Below are 20,117 nucleotides of genomic sequence, written 5' to 3'. Positions count from 1 at the left end.
AACATGCTCTCCTTCGGCCTGCTCCAGATATCTCTCCCAGCCTCCACAGTTCTGATTCCATGACATATATAGGGAGAACTGCATCAAAAAGATACTTGACATTTACCATTTTTTTTTCTTTAAAAAACCCACCAAAATATTGGCTAATCACTGATTATACATGCTTAGATTACAGTTCTGGTATACATGAAAAGTCTACCATTTGTTGTAAAATAGTGGCTTGAATGAAAACATTTTCCCGTTACTGAAATCATTGGGGTTGGAAAGATGAAAATCAAGTCAGAAGGAGATGGTATGATTGCCATTATACTCATAATAAGCTTTTGAATTGAATTAGTGTATTAGTATTAAAGAGTCTCACAAAACGAGGGTTTCACTAGAAATGCTGATCAAACTTCTTTTTTATTTTACAATTTTAAACATTCTGCAGTGAATGTAGGCAAAAAATAGAAAAATAGTGAGTTTTTTTCCACCTCAGGAGCAAGTTTTCCCAAAGATGTATATCACATGGATGAATTTTAGGAGATATTATCTCATGATCCCTGCCTAGAAAATTCAGACTCATTAAGGCACTTGACCATTAATTCTCAGTGCAAGCGCAAGTTTCACCAGTTCCAACCACATTTTTCTTGATCCAAATCTTTGGTTGTACCAGTACAAGCATATTGAGTGTTGATCCTGGGATCACGGTGCACAACTTGTCCGTTTGGCCAAAGTCCTTCATTTCCCAAAGGGGCAATAACAAAATGAGAAAAGGCTCTGTACCATCTTTCTGTGGAACAGCTATAAATTCTAGAGGGATAAGACTGGCATTTAAACTTAGGGTACAAATACATACAGGAGAACGCTTATTAAACCATACATTTATTTCAGTAAGAAATGTTATTAATTTGAATAATTGAAGAAATATTTTTAGACTTAGGTCGTTAAGATATGGAGTTTAAAAACACATTGGGTTTTTTTTTCCCCTGAAAATTGTGGATATAAGCATAAGAAAAGATTATTCTTGATTTATTTGTCCTAATATTTAGACTGTACATGTGACAACCAGCATATGTAGTTTGGTTTACCTATTACTTAATACTGAATTATGACTAAACTATAACTAACTCTTTTGACTGAACGAACATTGATGAGCTAAGCATGGAAATACCTCAAGTTTCTTAAAAAACTCCTAATTGGAGATATTTTTTTTTTTAATGAGGGAAGAGTTTTTTTCCAGGCATTAACTGTAAAAATGATGCTAACTGCCAAAGAAAGTCTTTATTTCAAACTTCCCATTGTATTCCCATAAGCCAGCATTATAACAGTGCTAAATGAAAGCAAAACTTCATGTTAGTCTCACCAACACCGATACTCCCCAGCTTGTGACTGTAAACCCTGAATTCTTCCCACGTCCCAGCCCACATGAGAACAGCGTCTTGTGACTCTTAGACAGCCCTTTATCAGGTCACACAGAGCAAAGAGCAGCAGGGAGAAGAAACGGAGGGTAGAGATAAGAAGAAATAGGTCTCCCCACCTCCTTAGAAACATTCATTGCTTTTCTGATTAATGTATTAGTTTCATTTTCCACTACAAAAATTGATCTGCGCTTAAAGGAGAGAGTGCGGCACACACATACACTTCTTGTGTCTCTGTCGTGGTTTGGGCTGTCTGAAAAAACCCGGTCTGCTAAAATGATCTATTGGCACAATGCAGGGAATGCATTGCTTTTCAGGGAAAACGGGATATGTGGATGATATAAGAGATTGTGTGTACTAATCAAAGGATTACTTAGTAACCTGTGATACACTCGAAGATGTAAGATTGTTTTCAGAAACAAGAAGCATGAAACAGAAGCAAGTACAATGAATAAGCTTAATTACTTAAAAGGACAGTTTCTATGCTCCAGCTTAGCTTCATTTCTCTTAGGACTGACCATGAAAAAGCTGGTGAACTCATCAAAAACCCAAGTCAATAATTCTAATAATTCTATAATATTCTCTGATATTAATTCTAATATAATATTATGTCTCCCCACATAACCTGTTTGTTGTGAATGCACACAAAACCATGTAAGAAACAGGAGCAGCAAAGAGGTATAGGTGATCTCGAAGACGCTGTGGCAGCAGCCAGCTCTGGGCGAACCGGGAGAAGCCCCACATGCCAATGACCATTACTCATCCCTGCTCTTTGCTACTCATCCCCGTTACTCTGGTAAGCCATCTATGACTCCACTTGGGATGAAAATCAAGCTGAGTCAGTGCATTTATGAGGTAACGTACTTTCATGGAGACCCGCCAGTGCACGCAAGCAGGAGATGTGTGCGTAAGCCTTTAGAGTCACTCTTATCTCACCCCTCTGTCGGCTTGGGAAGAGCTGTGAAGGCCGGGAGGTTAATGGTGGCCAATTACAAGGTACAAGGAAGTGGGACGGAGGGGGAGATGATTAAATTAGTGTATGTGGGCATTACAGAGTAATGTTGTAGTAACAAATGTGAAGGGAGGGAACTGCACTAAGGGACAGGTGCACTTTATGGAGGTAACAGCCACCCTGCCCCTACACACGCCGGGACCACCGCCGCGCTCAGCCCCTCTCGCCCGCTGAGGGAGGGATGGAGGGCGCGAAGGCCTCAGTGGCCTCAAGCGGGACGGCCCTGCCCAGACTCCCCGCCCGGCTCCACCGCCGGCTCCGGCCGGTTCCCCGCCCCCTCGCGGGCAGGGCCGTGGCTGGAAGTGACGCGGGCGGGCGGGGCTGCCAGGCGCTGATGGCGGAGGTCCCGTGTTGATGTCCCCGGCGCCCTCCGCGCTGGTCTCGGTAAGGGCCCTCCCGGGTCTGGCTTGAGGGGGGACGGACGGGCAGATTTGACACCCTCATTTCCTTCCCATCTCTGGCAGCTGCTGGGTCGGGCGGGGCCGTTAGGCCGCGAGCCTCAGTTCTGCGCCACCGGGAAGCCGCCCCCCCCCCCCCCCCCCGCCCCTCCGCCAGCTGCCTTGGGCCGGTCGTAGTCGGGAAGGGACGACGCGGGGAGCGGCGGGTGTTGCGGGGGGCCCAGGCGGCCGGGTGGTGGGAGGCGGCGGGGAAGGCCCGGAGCAAAGGTGATCGGCGGCGGGCAGGTGAGGCCCCGGCGGCTGCTGACGGGGCAGGGCGGGAGGCGGCGAGGTACAGGCCGGCCCCGCGGAGCGGGGGAAGGTAGGGCAGGCAGGGGCCGGGGCTGTCAGGTGCGCCCCGTCCCTCCGGGAGCGCCGCTGGAGGACTGCGGGAGGAGCGGGCTGGGGCGGCGCGGCTCGTCCTGCTTCTGTTTTTCCTGCTTGACGAGCTTTTCTTCCTTCGTCCTTTTCCGTGTGTAAAACCAAACGCCTTCCCGCGGGAATCACTTGGCATGTCAGTAACGAAGCCTAAGCGTAGCTCTTCCTCCTCCTCCCCTCTTTCCCAGCCGGTAGCTGTGAGCTAATTAAGCAAGCACCCAGCATCCTCTAAACTATCCTTGAACTGTAAGTAGATCGCAGCGTCACCTAAGCTCCGGGGATTTTCCTGCTGGGGAACAGTAATCCCAGATGATTCTGCTGGTCTGCACAAGTTCACATTTGTGAATAGTTCTGCTGTGGGCTTGGAAACCTGCCTCCCTTTACTGATTTCACTGAGGCTAGTACTTGGCTATGGTAGCTGGCAACCAGTGTGCAAAACTGAATGTTTGCGGGGAGGGTTTGGTGGCTTTTTTTTGAGGTGTGGTGTTTGGTTTTGGGTTTTTTTTTGGTAATATGTGCTTAGAATAAATTTAGAATAATCCAATTTTTAAAGTAGACCTGTTGAAAAAAACAAGTTAAAGCCAACTGGTTTTATTAGTGGTTTGTTTACTGTTTTTATACTTATCATGGGTAATGAAAACCAAAGCGGTCTGTTTCATGTCAATATTATTTAGCTTCAGGTACTACTAAATTCCATAAAATGAATTAATTTGTTGCAGTTGAAAAAAAAAATAAGGCTATTTTCTTTTAGCATTATAGAAACTGCCGCTTCATACCATTTATAGTTCAGAGTAGATGTCTTAAATATAACTGTCTGTTCTGCGAGGTGTGGGAGTTCTCAGGGTTTTACTATGCCATAAAATTTCCTACATTCTTCTGGACTCTGAAGTTAGATAACAGATAGGATTTATGTGTATGCTATTGTCTCTCAAAAGCTGTCTTTTTGATATTTACTCAGTTTCTTGCTTGTGTAAGTTCTTGGTTTTGTCCTTTATACGTTAGTCTTCATAAGCTTGGTATTTTATCTTACTACTTGTGTTGTTCAGGGTACAAAGCTGCTTTTTATGTAACATACATCAAAATAACGTCATGGCTGTCCATATGTATTTCATGTGTTACACAAAATTGGGCAGTAATAAGCTTAAAGCATTGAGGACTTAAACCTATAAAATCCCTGTTTACCTTTTACTTGTTTTGAATCATCAATACCTGTTTAATTCAGAGTGCATTTTATTCCAGAAAACACGATCTCTTCGCTACTTGTTTTTTAACTGGTGAAAAGAAATTCTAAAAGGCTATAGGAAATACCCGGACAGCCCTTAATCTTTGAACTTCTTGAGACTTGCAGTGGCCCATCCCTTTTCGGGATTGGTTTCCACATGTATCTTCAATGAAAGTAATATTTAATATGTCACACACTTGTCAGTTACCTCATTCAAGGTGTGAATTTGCTTGGTCAATAGAAAATTACTTTTCAGAGCAACTGCAAGAATAGGATGGTTCATCTTTCTAGAACTGTATTAGATATACATGGCCTCAATCCTCCTAATAACAAATATTTTGACGAACTTGTGGTTGTACATTGAAATCAAACACTTGAAACCGCTCAGTTGCCCATCTTACATTTTTGGCAGATAGTGCCAAATCTGAGGAAGGGATGTTCTTGTTCTCCTTATGAAGCATCTTGCATTGCTGCTGCACGTTGCATTCTTAGAACTATGTATCCTGAATGAGTTGGTGAATAGAAAGCATGATTAAAAGCTTTTGCAGTCCAACTGATTGGTGTTAACTGGTCAATCGGTGTGCATACCTAAATGTTCCCACTATCGATGAAGTCCATTGTTTATGGTAATGAAGCTAAACATGCAGGGCTGGGAGCATATGTGTTACAGTGAGAATAGTGAAAGATGTCTACAGGCTGCTAAACAGAGGCAAGAGAACTCTTTCGGAAAAAAAAAACCAAAACCAGCTAACAAACAAACCCCTCCTGTTTAGGTAAACTTTCTTGTTTTTTAAAAATGTCTTAAAATGGAACTTTGTTACTTTTACTGAGAGGGGAAGAAAAACTTCGTATATAAAAATGATGTCAGAAGCACTGGGCAGTTCAGATTCTGAGAAAAGTTTAAAGTGGGGAAACTACAGCGCTTGCTTTCTCCTTCCCTGCCACATCCAGAATCATTAAGAATATTTCATTAAGTTAGAACCCTGCTTTGTTTTCACACCACCACTTTTATTTCCCACTTTCTGCCACTGTATCTGAGCTATAATACTGGGGGCATTCAGCTAAGTGATGCTTTTTCTCCATCTTGATGTCATTGCTGAAATGAATGCCCTTTAATTCTGAGAGGTGATTGTTTTGGAGTGATGCTGAGGCAGTGCACTTTGGTGGACTTGATCTATAGCTATCTGTTTTCAGAACAGAGGAACTAATTGTTAGGTTTCTCTGTCTTGATTAATAGAGTATTAAATTTATAATAGATTATTATTATAATAGATGATAATCCATTATTAATAGATTTTTTTAAGTGAACTAATTTTTCCGCTATATTGAAGTAGCAACTTCTACAATTTTGTTACAGATCAATCATGTCATCCTTTCAAGAAGTTCCGTCTTCAGCTAATGCTTTGCAGACTTCCAATTTTGCACATGTGATTTTTCAAAATGTGGCAAAAAGTTATCTTCCGAACACACACCTTGAATGTCACTACACTCTGACCCAATTTATCCATCCTCATCAGAAAGACTGGGTTGGTATTTTCAAGGTGAGTAAAGCTTGTTCTATTGCAATTTCTCAAATGTTTACTGTCTTCTCTCTTATCAGTTAAAAAAAAAGTTTAAAGAAAATGCCAACAACAGTAAAAGCTCCATAAACTTAAGTGGAATATCACTTCAGTGATGTATTGGTTCCTGCTATTAGAGTGTGAGTTTTGTAACAGAGATCAAACTGGAGATTAGAACTAGAGGAATGAGTACACTGTAAGTCTGCTGGGTGAAAGGGAAGGTGTGATGTAGCGGTGTCGTGCAGAATTAAATGGAGATGATTTGAGAAGAGGTGCGTGGGCACAGAGTGACACTGTGAACAGGACTGTATGAAGACTGTGAGCCAGAGTAAGTATGAAAGTGTGTGTGGAAAGAACAGAAAACTAAGCTGGAGGTATCCTGACCCACGTCCCTGACTCGTTGTTGCTAGAACAGGCTGAACACCATAGATCACTAAAATTTTTCAAAACAGACCCTTGAAAAAAGGAGGAGGGCTGAAGCCACATCTAAGTTGCCTCACGTTAGTGATTTGATTTATTTGGAGTTATTTTTAAAGGTTAGTAAAGTGTAATTTATGGGATTAGAAATTGATGAATTCTTACATCTGCTTCTGTTTTAGACCTTGATCTATGTTTCTCTGTCAGTATAGCTCCTAGTAGATGATGCTTGAATTCCCTACTTAAATGGTTAATAGCAGTTTTGATTCAGGCTTTAAATAAGTGACACTTTGGCAGTGGGGAAGGGGGGAAGGTAACAGACTATCTTGGTACTGAAGGACCTTTCCCTTAGACCAGTGGGCCTGTCCACTGTTTAAGAACGTAAGTGCTTTATTTCACTGTAATTTGTAGATTGCCAGTTGATTGTTAGTGGATAATGTTAGATGTTGAAGATGTAATCTTCTGCAAAATAGAAGTACTATGCTCTATAACAAAGCAGAAGCATTTTTAATGCTATATGCAATGACTGTATGGTCACTAAATTGTGCAAAGGAGATGTTAATTTCCAAACAGATGCATTTCTGTAGTGGGAAGCTTTTAAAAATATGTGTATGTGTATCTTCATTATCTGCAAAGTTTTGACAAAAATCGGTGTAACACTGTGCACTTGAATGTTTAGCTAATGGCATTAATCAAACTTTAAAATGATCTTTATCAAAACTTTAAAGAGTATGCTATTTGTATTACATATAAGCATTTTGGAATTATTTAAATGTAAGTTGAGAAATGAACGTTGTGGTTTTGTCTGTTGACCTAAGCAAGGGAGGCAGTCAGTCAGACAGGACCCTAAAATACTAATTAGGAAAATTAAAAAAAAAAAAGGTGTGAAACAGTTTTTCAGTGATACATGAAATGCTGTGTACAATGTACAGGTATCTTTGATTTCATCTTGACTGTGACGGTAGATTTTTTGTAAACTGTTGATGTATGAATTTTTATTCTACTTTAGCAGCAGCAGGTATTTCAGCTTTGGCAGTCATTTGAGGAACATGTTGAGCTGGTATGAGGTAGTACTGCTGCTGAAAGAAACTTCTTCTTTTGTGCAGGATGACTTATTTCATGTGCTTCCCCACCTTTATGTGAAACAAGCTCTCGTGTGATGAATCAAATCAGGGAATTGATTGAGGTTAAGGCTAACATTTTGGGACTGGATAATTTTTAATGGAATTCCCCAACTGAATTTCCAGTTCACCTAATTCTCGTCAACAAAAGGGAAGGAAGCATTGTGAAATGGGGAAAATGATGAAGATCATTTTGTGACTGTCAGCTTATACTGAGTAAGTGTTGTGAATATACTTAGTGTAGTTATAGTACAGTGAGTTAAATGGAGCCAGCTGTCCAACTGTATCTGTGTCTACAAATATGTATGAGTAATGTTTACAGTAAAATAAACTGTGAAAATGTAATTGTCTTGTGATAGACAGAAGTTGTACTATATGGTGATCTGAATGAAAAAATGAGTGACTTCTAGAGAACTGAGTCTTCCTGGACAATCAACAAAACTACTTGGAGATGGTTTGAAAACTGATGAAAGAGGCAGGGGTTTTATCATTTACCTTTACTAAAACACATAAGAAGAATGTGATGCATGTGTAGTAAAGTGATTTTCAGCATTAAATAAAAAAAGAAAGCAAATCTTGACTAATTATGTTAACAGTAATTAATGGCCTTCTGTATTGGCCTAGTATGCAAGGAAAGCAAGGCTTCTGTGAGAAAACTCAAACCATCGATGCAGTGACCGTTCATGTAGAGGGAACAGAAGTTCACTCTGTCTTTCTGAAGTGAATAACTTGCTTAGAAAACAAACTTGTGTAAGCTGGTGTCAGCTTAAGTGGAATAAGAAATTTTTTTAATGTGGAATAAGATATCCACCCCCCCACCCCCCCCGTGAATTTTGTTTTGTGTTTTGTTCTGATATTGACTTTTGTTTAATTTTAGACGGCAGTGGCTTCAGCTGTATTCTGGCTTGTGTTTGCTCAACTGGTTAGCTAAGAATTTTTTTTTTAATTGAACTGAACAAAATCTGTAGGTACCTTTTAAATTGAATGGTTTTCATTTAGATTGCAAGTACAACTATATTTCTTCAGCAGCGATGATGTCTTGAGTAGATATTGGTTATTTGTATCCTTGTATCATCCTGTTTGTTTTGCTAGTCCAGGTGTTTGTGCAGCTGCACAGTGAAATGGATCAGGGAAGTCATCTGCCAGAAAAATACAGCCCCTCCTCCCCCAGCTTTTACCACCTGGTTTCACAACTGGTTTGGTTCTTCAGCTTGATCGCTGTGTGATGCAATGAGCAGCTGTGCTGGCATCACTGGGATGGAAACCAGTGGACTAGGAAGGTGTGTGGTGGAAGGGCTACGCCTGCTTTATTGGCGTGGCTGCTTAATGTGGAATGACAATTAAAGCTTCTTTTTCAAATCTTTTTAGAGTTCTGTTCTGAAGAGTGGCTTTGAAGGATTTGATTTGTTAGTTTTTCCTTTTTAAATAGAAGTGCAGCTAATAGTTCCAGAAGCAACACCTTATTTCCTATACTGACTCTTAATTTCTAGCTTGTGAGTTTTTAAAAAGTTTCCATAGCGTGTGCTACAGACCTAATAGACTCTTTTTATTGCATGTATATTTGCATTTGTGATTGTTCTAGTTGCCGTTAGTGTGGTGCAGCCTAAGTGAAAAAGGTGCTGTTAGAAATTGAATCCTTGGTAGGAGCCATAAATTGCTTATAAAAGTTTATTTCTGTGTGTCTTACTGTGCTTATTTATTAATTAATTTATGTATTACAAACTTCATTTAGCTCTTCCTTGTATCAGTCTTTTCCACTTGGTATATGTTCTTTTTCACTTTGTAGACTTGAAGCTTTTGAGTTTTTCCCCCCATCACTAGGAATATTTCCAGCTTTCTGTGTCTGCTGAATATTCCCTTTAATCACTGAGAATCGGCTTCTATTTTGTACTATGAAAAGATAATGGCTTCAGTGTCAAGAGAATGGGGCCAGGCTCTTTTCAGTGGTGCCCGTGACAGGACAGGGGGCAACGGGCACAAACTGGAACACAGGAAGTTCCATCTGAGCATAAGGAAAAACTTCTTTACTTTAAGGGTGACAGAGCACTGGAACAGGCTGCCCAGAGAGGTTGTAGAGTTTCCTTCTTTGGAGACATTCAAAACCTGCCTGGACATGATCCTGTCCAGCCTGCTCTAGGTGAACCTCCTTTAGCAGGGGGGTTGGACCAGGAGATCTCCAAAGATCCTTTCCAACCCCTACCATTCTGTGATTTATTTCAGATATGCCAATTTTCTTACCAACTAGGTGTATCTAAAGGAGTATCCCACTCCTTTTGGGACTGGACCTTTGGCAAAAACTTGGAGGGTGCGGGAAGTACAATAATGAAGATGATGTTACCCTTCACAGCAGAAGTTCTGAATATGCAGCATTTTATTCTTTTTGTATATATTTGTCCTTCTTCTTTGTCCCCTACTGGAGGCTTAAAAACAGGTTTTAACTCAGTCTTTAAGTCTGTTGTCTTTCACTGCTGCAATTTCATTTTGCTTTGTGACATTCTAGAGGATTGTCTGTAATCAAGTGCTGAAAGACCTTGATCAGCTATGTCCTTGCTTGTTACCAAGGGGAAAAAAAAAAGGCAATTTTACAAATAAGTACTGGTCTAGTACTTGGCATGGATAGCCTGAGTGCCTCTTCATACAGATTTTTCTGTGCAGAAGAACCTGATGTTTCTTAATGTGGAGTCAAAGGGTAGAAGGCTTATCATTCTTGATTGATTTTTGCAGGAGATCTGTACTCCCAGAATGATCCAAGACCAACGTTCTGTCTTTATTCTTCTCTACTTATCTCTGATTAATCAAAATCTGGAGAGTTCCTTAGAGTAATCCAAATCTAAAACTTTGAAATGAGGAAGAATAATTAATATGTGTGCTACCTCTGGTTGCAAAAATGGTCTGTATGGTTGGTAGTCTTAATCTCTGAATGGGGAAGTCTACATCTTGTGGCTTTATTTCAAAATAAAGTGAAATGATCATATGGCCATGTGATATTTTTTACATTATTAATACATAATGTCCAGGTTTGCAGAAGTGTTTGTAAAACCTTTTTGGGTTTTAGGAAGCAGTGCTCACCCCTCTGTCTATGGCATATGTGTGCAAGTAGGACAGACAGATGTTCAGCATAGAAGGGAGGCAGGTTTATTGTACGTCTCAAAGGCACAGGGAAAGAATGTTATGGGCGTAATAACTACTTCAAGAGAGTAGCATTAAAGTTGTGGGTGTTCATGGGGTATATCGTAATATTTCCTGAGTTTCTGAAGATTTAATTTTGGTGAGGCCAGCATGCTGGAAAGACCTGCAATATCAGCAGGTAATCTTACATATGTTAAACTAATGGCTTTGGTCTTGCTGTGTCATTAATTATTCCATCAAAATTTTTCTGTTCCTTGATTCTAGTTGGTATATTTTTCTAAGTAATCTACATTACCATTCTTTTAGGATGTTGACTTGAGTTATAAATATGCTTTAGTATTGACTGCCTTAATGTACACCTAGAGAAGAAAAGGAAATTTTTTATTTCTTAATGTCCACTTTCTTAATATCCACAACTTAAAAATGGTGATGTTCTGGTAACTTAATCTATGTTAAAATTGAGTAACCAGGATTGGGAAGATCTTAGTAACTTAATTGAACACAAGAAGTGCCTGCTTGCTCTGAGAGAGGATTCGGTATGTAGGAGGTCACACCTGAGCTACTCTTTGTGCATCAGTGCAATATTAAGTGCAACTTAAATTAGTACATTGAAAAGACAGAAATTATAGCAAACCTCGTAATTAAGTTGTCTGTGGTCGAAAACTTCTGTAGCAGAATTTAACAGTGGAGTTGATGAACACCTAAGAAACAGGTTAGTGGTTGTGTTGTATCAAGACAATATAGATATGTTTTTGTATAGTACTCTGGGTTATTTAGTCTCCTTTGGACTACAAATAACAGTACAACTTGTATGATTCATTTAAATGTCCTGGTTTTGTCGTAGATTGATATATTTTTAAATTTTTTTTTTTAAGATATCAATTACTTCCATATACAGATCACGTTATGAAGTGCAGTGCAACAGCTGGAAGTGTTATTGACCACATGCATGTAGAAATACAATTTTTCTGGTATCATCAGAACGGAATCATCACTGCAGAGCAGGGCATGATAGATACAGGAATGCGTAGTGGAGACTATATCCAGTTGTTAAAATAGTCAGGAATAGAATTATTGGAATTCAGAATGTTTTGAGAATGATGATTCAGTTGGTTTCTTATTTATTTTCTTTGGAAAGACGTGTCTTAAATAACCAAGTTAATCCTTCTCTCACCAAAAAAAAAAAGTCCATGTCAATGTTGTTAATTGTTTCTGTACTAGGTGAAGGATAATCTGGGTTTACCTGATGTAACCTTTAACAAGAAATTTTGATGTTTCATTCCAAGTGTCATTAATTTTCTTAAAATATTTGCTATGGTAGGTTTGTGTGGTCGGAGACAAAATTGGCATAGCAAAGTGGTCAGTAGCTGGTAACAATTTTGAAGTAAAAGATTGTGCTAATTTATAGTTTTCCTGAAATGTGGTAGTAAATGAATATTTCACTTAAACTCCACCCACCCTCTTTTAATACATTTTCATGCTTATCTCTTAAAGTAAACAGTAACTTTGTTAGTCTTTGATCTGTCATAACATTTCCTTTGGCAGCTATTTACGTATGTGCCAAGTTTCCTTTTAGAAAGTTCATATTGTTTCTATATTTATTTTGATTTATACCTAATAAGAGAGAAAGTTGATCCTATCGTCTAGGCACTCCATCAATGTCATTTTGACATATTTCTCTGAACTCTGAGGTAGAAATACAACCAAGGAGAGATGATAATAGGTTAGGATCCTGATAGTACAGCGATACTGCAACAAATACCATATGTTCTCAATAGCTCAAGTTAAAAGATTGCCTGTATGTGTTCGTAACATTCAGCAGAGATGGACTTCCTCAGGTCTGGGCACGAGAGAACATCTTAAAATTACAGACTTTCATAAAGGGTCTAAACAGAGTACTTTGCAGCCATCTTCCACCCCAAAACGTTTCAGTTTTAGGGCTCCTGCTGTATAGCAAATTTTTATCTCAGTATGAACAGCGAGGTCACATCGGAAGTGAAGTCTTAAATGTCTTGGTCTGAGGTAAGTCAAAGTTGCACATGGTATAAGGTGATCACAGACATTCTAAAAAAAATCAAGGTTGTAGCTTTGACTTAATTGTTTACTTATTTTGAGATGTCTATGCCTTAATGTTACTAAAGTGTACTTGATACTGTAATAAATATTTATCCTCATGTCCATGTTCTGAAGTTTCTTGTACAGTTTGGTTCTTTCAGAATTGGCATTTAGATATCATTATTTGATGATGATGCACGTGTTCAAAAGTATATTGTGTCAGCGGCACGTCAGTGTTGACAGCAAACTATCAGTAATTTTGCCCGGTATGAGCTTCACTGTCCCCAGATGTTTTAATTTTTCCCTGTTAATTGGGTCAGAAGAACTTGTTACCTATAGGTGCCTTTTGTAGGCTGTTATGGGCTACAGTAGCACTAGTGCTGCTGTGACTGTGAAGTAAGGTTGCTTGAAGTCAGGGTTATGGCACAAACCAGGTCGGTTGTGGAGAAATCACTTGCAGGGATGCTGGGCCCTGTTGCATTTTGCATAGACACTTGTGTTTTCTGTGGTTTGGGTTGAAATAACTGTTTCTTACCATTTGAAATATGTAAAGGCTGCTGAATTACTGTTGTCAGTAATAATTATACTGTATAACGTATGTCCAGAGCCTTATCTACTGGCTGTAATTTTCCTTCTTTCAGAGGTAGTTTATTCTCTCCTTGCAGTACTTAGGGTACTTTGCCAAATTACTTTCTAAACTATGTAATTTACCTACTGAATTACAAAAAGGACATAATTTTTACTTGAATAGATTTTTTTTGTGTGTGGTTGGTTTTTTTTGTGTGTTTTTTTTTTTTTTTTTTTAAATTGGGTCATATTAGATATTTACAATAAAGACTCATTAGTTTTGCCAAAGTTGGTTCAACTAAACAAATGTTTCCTGGGTTTGCTTCTTTGGTCTGCTGTGATTGGCATGTGTGTTGTATAGATGGGGAAAACACTTTTAATGCTGCAGAAGGAACACTGCTGTTCTCTCAGTTGTGTAACAGCATTCTGAGGCCAGGGGAGAAAATGCCAAGTGGTGTTTCCCTTACAGTGGTGGTCCTTTAAAGCACCCTCTCTCAAGATTGAGTTGACTGCCTTTACCAAGGCATTATAAAAGGAAAGATATTGAACTAAATAGAAAAACAGAAAGTGTTTATTCTCCACATTTCGTCTGAAACTCAAGAAATGAAAAGTGAAGTTTGAAGTAATTTTTACATTACAAACACTGTGCAGTTAGTTGTAAGGCAGAGCTTTCTTCTTGGAGAAACTTATGTTCATTGCAAGATGAATGAGATGAAAGTTAAAGGAGATAGAGTGAAATAAAATGGTTATTATTTTTCCTCAGTAATATATTGGATAACTCACTATTGGCATACAGATAGGTACATTCTAGCTATAAAATTCTAGCTATTTTGTGGAAGTGTACTGTGGGTGAAATGTAAATATGGGGAAGGTAATTGCGCTGTGTGGCATGTCAGTAAGAAAGGGTCTTCTATGTGTGGGGCAGCATAGAAGAGGAAAAAACTTTCATGATGACTAGGTGCCTATTTATTAGTAGGAGGAAACCTGTCTGGTATGAGTATTGCAGACAGCTGAGTTGTCCCTACGTGCCCAGCCAAATTGCAAAGTACTCCGTGTTAGACATCTTAACCTTTACCAGAATTCAACATTTCCACTGTGACTACAGAGTTGGTTTATATAACTAAAAAGTAGTTTATAATGTCCTAAACTGAAATAAGCATTTTTTCTTAAAAGTAGGAAATAGGCATATAGTGAATAGATTAATGATTAATGGCCTATTAAAGCTTTTCATTTTATGGAGTGAGAATTGAATCAAGTGAGGTTTGTTTGAATAACACATTGTTTGTACATAACAATCTGGTATGATGTTTTTAGGAGACACGATTGTTTAGTCATGTATTTAGTTTAAAAATATGGGTTGAGAAGGTGAAAGTACAGTTTGGTTTCTGGGTTATTAATCTGTTGGTTAACATCTAGAAAGCAAGAATGTTGGATTTATGCACAGCTTTCTAATTTAAAAATGGACTTCTGAGTGGAGTTTGTGAGAATTAAATGTAGAGAAACAGAGAAGTTAGAATGTGTTGAATACCAGGTTAGTAGAAGAGACTTTATTTCTAATTCTGATTATAACGTGGATTTTTTTTTTTTCCTGTTGGTCTAGGGAAGCTGCATCATTTAAGTCTTACTTGCTCTTTTGTCTAAGAAATAAGGACACTGATATTTTGAGTTTTTAATTCTGAGCAAAATGTTTTCAGAGTTTTCAATGAATTCCTTAAAAAGAAATGATACCAGCACAGCAGGTCAGCGCATCAGATGAGGAACTTGAGTTCAGAGCTCAGAACAAGTCCTGTGTGTGGTTTGACAGGTCATTCTCCTTTTTCCTCCTCTGAGCTTCAGAAGGTTTTGTGCTGGAGTTCTTGTGTAACTTGTAATGTTTGTGTGCTTGAATGTGGATATTGTAATGTCTGCCATTACCCATGCCAAGTTTTTAAATTAGACTAGTAAACTGTGTCTCTTGTACTCCTCCTGGCTCACAGAAAGTTTCACAGTGAAATTTCTCATTTATTTATTATTTCTGATGGTAAGAGAGTACTAATGTGCATTTGTTTCAGCGTTAGCGCTTTGAAACTTGGTGTTATGTTAGTAGTTGACAGTACTTTTTGTTTGCTCTGTTGTGTTTTTTTTTAGTGTGGTTTTTTTTTTTTTTTTTTTCAGCTGGCATGTGAAGTTATTTTCATTAAAGGAGTTCCAACTGAGGTTTTTGTACAACAGAGTCTAGCTGTTTTGATTGCGATACTGTTTCACTTGAGTTGCTTTCATTTTGGAAGTCTTATTCTAAATTGTTAGTACTTTTTTTTTTTTTTGAGTTGATTGCTTGTAAAGAATTGTATCTGGGTTCTTTGTATGACATTTTAGTTAGTATTCTAATGAAAGTGTTGTGGTATTTTGGGGGGGTTGTGTTTGTTTTTTGTTTTTTTTTTAAAAAAAACCTTTGGTTTCACATTTTAGTTCATCAGAGTATATTCTTCATTACAGAACAGGACTGTAAATTCACATTAGGCCTAAACAGGAATTAAGTGTAGATTTCCACATCTTTCCCCTCATTTCCAGTTTTTAAACACCTTTTAAGTTCTAATTATTAATGTAAATAAATATGCTTGTGGTTTGAGTAGTTAGATTGTAAATTTTTAGAACTTGGTCAGTCAGTGAAGGACACAAAATTATGTAATGTAATTGAAGAGTTGATTTCAAATATATTTTTTATAATAGATATAATTTCAATGACTTTTCTTCGTTGTTATTTAAGGTCAAATACAGAAATGAAGTTTGTGAACCTTTCTGTAAGCATTTGTGTGTGTTCTGTAATGTTTTCATGAATACACGTGCTCACTGTTAGTTGTACCAGCTGTTTTGGCATTTGAAATGGTCAAATTCTTGTTCTTACAGGCCTGTAAGAACAAGTTTTTCTCTGATAACAGTAAAAGACTTTGCACTTTGTCCTCTCTTGTTCTCTGATGTGTTGTGCCAGTGCTGTTATTTCTTCTATTTTTCCAAAAGCAATGCCCTTTTTTCTATTTTCATGCTGAGAGCTTCTTGAATATTTGAGAATTTCTCTGCTTCTACTTGTTCTAGTAATTTCCAATTCTAACGTAAAGTCTGCGTTTGAAATTTTTCTTCTACTGTTTTACTGTTCTGGGATTTTCCTGGAGACCCTTGCATAGTTAAGCTTAGAGATATAAGTAATCAAAATAGATTTAGGATGGGATTTTTTTCACAGAGTAGATTCTGTGTTCTTGCTGTTTCAGTGTAAGTACAGTGGGGTCAAAGGAACCACATCACCCCGAGGGCTGGAACATCAGCCGCGAAAGGTTTTGTGAGGTGGCAGGGATAACCTTTATCTGCTACTTGAACATTGTACTATGGAGAAAATATTTTTGAAAAGGAAAGACTAAGATTAATTTATCTGCTTTTAACTTAACAAAACTTACCTTTGAGTTTTCAAAGTATGAAATTAAGGAATATGCTGGCCAGGGAACTCTTTTTAGTCTGTGATCAGGTTTTGCTACCGCCAAATTCTATAGCTCTCACAGAAAGTGGCATGTAAGTAACTTTTACCTCAGTTTTTCTCCATTGTATACTCCCGATTGATACTGTTTCCCCCATGCTAACTGTATTTAACAGCACCCACCTATTGAATCATCTGATTTCTTGAATGCTGCACTATTACCGGGAAGATGCACAAATTCTTATGTTTACGAGATAAGCTTCAACTTGCCCTTTTTCAGTATGTCCCAAGCATAGTGTAATGGACAATTATAGAGTAATCTATTCAGAATTTTGTTACTATTGCTAATTACTAATTTACATATATAATAGCTATTGAATTACTTTCAGTTCTGCTGTTTTCTTTGCGTATCTAAACATCTATTCTCTTCTGTTTTTTTTAAAGTTGGCAACTCCTTTAAAAAACAGTTCTTAATGTTTTTAAAATACACAGTTGCAGTGTATCCTTTATAAAGGGGGATTTGGTATGAACCTGAAGTTTAGAAATTTTTTCTATTGAAGTAATACCAATCACGATTGGTAACTTCATCTTTTTGGGTTTTTTGTTTTGTTTTGTTTCTTCTTCCTCTTGAAATGCGGTTTTACTGGATAAAAATTGGTAAACAATTTGTCCCCTTTTTAACTCTTCCAAGACAGCATACCAGTTACTGATAAATCATACTACACCTAGCTTTTGACAAGGTTTTTGGTATTTCTTTAGCCAGTGGAATAAACCAGATACACTTCTTCTTCTCCTTTACTGTTATCCTATTATTAATATCCATTGTGTTACTGTAGTTCGGGTTTCAGGTTTAGAAGCATATTGGAATATGCTTCTTCAGAGGACACCATTTCTCACTGTACAGAATTGCACTCTTAGGAAAAGTCTGAAAGCAGGTGTTTATTGAAGTTAGCGGGAAGACTGCACCAACTTAGCTGAGTTAGGTTTTCATGCATTTTTTTTTTCCCTTGCAGACATAGCATGTATGTATGGAAGAGTTAGCATTCCAGCAAAATACTGATCTGTAGTATTGCAGAAGTTGTCCAAAAAGTGCTAGTTTAGCCCTGTCAAATTTGGCCTTTCCAGTAGGAGAAAGCACTATTTTTAATGTCTTCCTTTTTGTTTTCTGGTGAACCCGTTGGATTGTGGACACAAAATAGTCAGCAATGACAGAACTTACACTAAGAAAATATCACTATAAACTTCAGGGTTAATCTTTTTGTATTTTTAATATAGTAGTGTGTATCTTTATAGGAAAAAAAATAATGTACCAAATAGTAGTGTAATGTATAGTGAAAACTGTCTGGTGTTTTAATTTATATAGACCCTTTTATTGCCTTAGACCCATTTATTGCCTTAGGTAACAAGCTTAATAAAATTCATGCTAAATCTTTGACATGCTTGTTAAAATATTCCTGATTTGTGAACATTGTTAAGTATCTTTTTATTGCATGTTGAAGCAGAAATATGCATATTACAGTATGTTGTAAAGGCCAGACCATGATATCTTAACTGTGTAACAAATTCTTCTGCTTAATGTTTTCTCTCTTTTTTTTTTTTTTTTTTTTTTGTTGTTGTTGTGGTTTATTTTATTTTAGGTTGGTTGGAGTACCGCAAGAGATTATTACACATTTCTTTGGTCACCTATGCCAGAGAATTATGTGGAAGGATCAACTGTTAACTGTGTGCTGACTTTTCAAGGTGAATATAAATCAGTACCTACCTGTGTTTTCCAGCCTATGCAGCTTTTTAAATACTTATCTGTTCATTACAACGCTGAGGGTTGTATAACAGACTTTTACAAACATAAATTGGAGGAGAATTTTCCACACTTCACTGTGTGAAGTTGTCTTATTTTAGATGTCAAGTAAATTATAAAGAGAAGTATGTGACTTTAGTATGTTTTTACGTAGTAAAGGACAATATTCATGACTGTTAGAAAGACAGGCTCTGATAGAAACTATTAAAATACAGAAAGTGACTTTGTTTAATCATCAGCAGGATTTTTTAATCTTAGCATCTCTTAACGCATTGTCTTTACATTGTTTTTAGTCTGGACTTTGAGCATCATTATCAATGTAAAGTGGTTCTTGTCAAAGAATAAATAATGCAGATGATGGTTTGGTGAAGGTTCAGAGTTGCAGAGGACATTTTGACTGAGGAATTGATGAAAATGACCAATATTTTTTAAGAGAAGCATAAAGAACAAAACAGAAAATGTTACAGCACTGTACAAACCTATATCAGCACTGTGTATTCAGATCCTCTCCTTTCCCTTCACAATCTCAAAGATCTAGTAGAACAAAGAAACAAAGTGCAACAAGGAAGATCAAAATTAAAAAAATAGTTTCTGTGCAAAGGTGTGGAGTTAAAAGATGAGAGCCACACTCTTCTCATTAAATATATATAAAGGGACAATGGCTGTAGATTGTGGCCTGGAAGGTTTACATCTGGCATTAGGAAGAACTTTTTTACCAAGAGGAATTAGTGCAGCACTTGAACAGGTATCCCTGGTTTGAAAAGATGGGAATTCCACACAGTTGCTTAGATACAGCCATGGTTGTCTCACGCTGGTGCTGAAAGTCTCTTGAGTGGGAAGTTGGACTAGGTGACCTTCAGAACTTCTTTCTGCCAGGTTTTTTGGCCTGGGAAAGAGAAATAATAGTAAATGACTGATGTCTCCAAGATCAGCTACCTATGGCATGAGTGGATTATCCGTTCATATTTAAAGAAGTAGGAGCAATCGCGATCAATGTAAGCTACCAAGTGTCAGGTTCAAAATGGAGATGGAGATGATACTTGTATAACGCAGTCAATGTGCAGAACTTCTTGCTACAGAACATTACAAATGACAAAAATCTACAGGTATTCAAAGTTGTGTTTAAAAAAAAAAACAAAAACAAAAAACAAAAACAAAAACCAAACAAAAAACCCAAACAAAAAGCACCTCCATTTTCTGCTTACTGAATCCCATGTTAAATCCCATACCACTGGCCTGGCCCAAAGATCCAGCTTGTCCAGATTCCTTTATAGAGCCATCCTACCCTCAAGCAGGTCAACACTCACACCCAACTTGGTGTCGTCTGCAGACAGACATCTGCAGAGAGGGTGCGCTCAAATGATCATATCCACATGATCTGACCATTTTATAACCTTGCAAACTGTGAAAAGTGTGTGCACTCTGTAGGGACTGGAAGGAAGTCAGTTTCTTTCACAGTTACCAAAATTCACTAAATGAATGAAATTGGGTTGGACTAAAACGAAAAGTGACCTAGAAACCTAGGACTGTTGCCATTATCAGGCCTTTGTACTTAGAAGTTTTACCACACATGAAGA

The 20,117-nt window shown here is 37.9% G+C and overlaps 1 protein-coding gene across 6 annotated transcripts in view; it reads left to right on the top strand.

Annotated features, from left to right (window-relative positions):
* Nucleotides 1-2,694: 2,694 nt before the first annotated feature.
* Nucleotides 2,695-20,117, top strand: part of TAX1BP1 (Tax1 binding protein 1) — a 60,109-nt gene continuing 42,686 nt past the window's right edge. For 4 of the 6 annotated variants that reach the window (XM_074150824.1, XM_074150821.1, XM_074150822.1 and 1 more), the window contains exons 1-3: nucleotides 2,695-2,796; nucleotides 5,807-5,990; nucleotides 18,380-18,482. In XM_074150824.1, the coding sequence (XP_074006925.1) occupies nucleotides 5,814-5,990; nucleotides 18,380-18,482 (280 nt within the window). In that variant the 5' untranslated portion in view covers nucleotides 2,695-2,796; nucleotides 5,807-5,813. Of the gene's footprint in view, nucleotides 2,797-3,415; nucleotides 3,474-5,806; nucleotides 5,991-18,379; nucleotides 18,483-20,117 lie in introns of all 6 variants that reach the window. The other 2 variants (XM_074150820.1, XM_074150825.1) reach the window with 2 other exon arrangements.

The sequence above is a fragment of the Numenius arquata genome, chromosome 7 (genome assembly GCF_964106895.1).
Source record: "Numenius arquata chromosome 7, bNumArq3.hap1.1, whole genome shotgun sequence".
Taxonomy (NCBI): domain Eukaryota; kingdom Metazoa; phylum Chordata; class Aves; order Charadriiformes; family Scolopacidae; genus Numenius; species Numenius arquata.
This window is presented reverse-complemented; position numbering and strand designations above follow the sequence as displayed.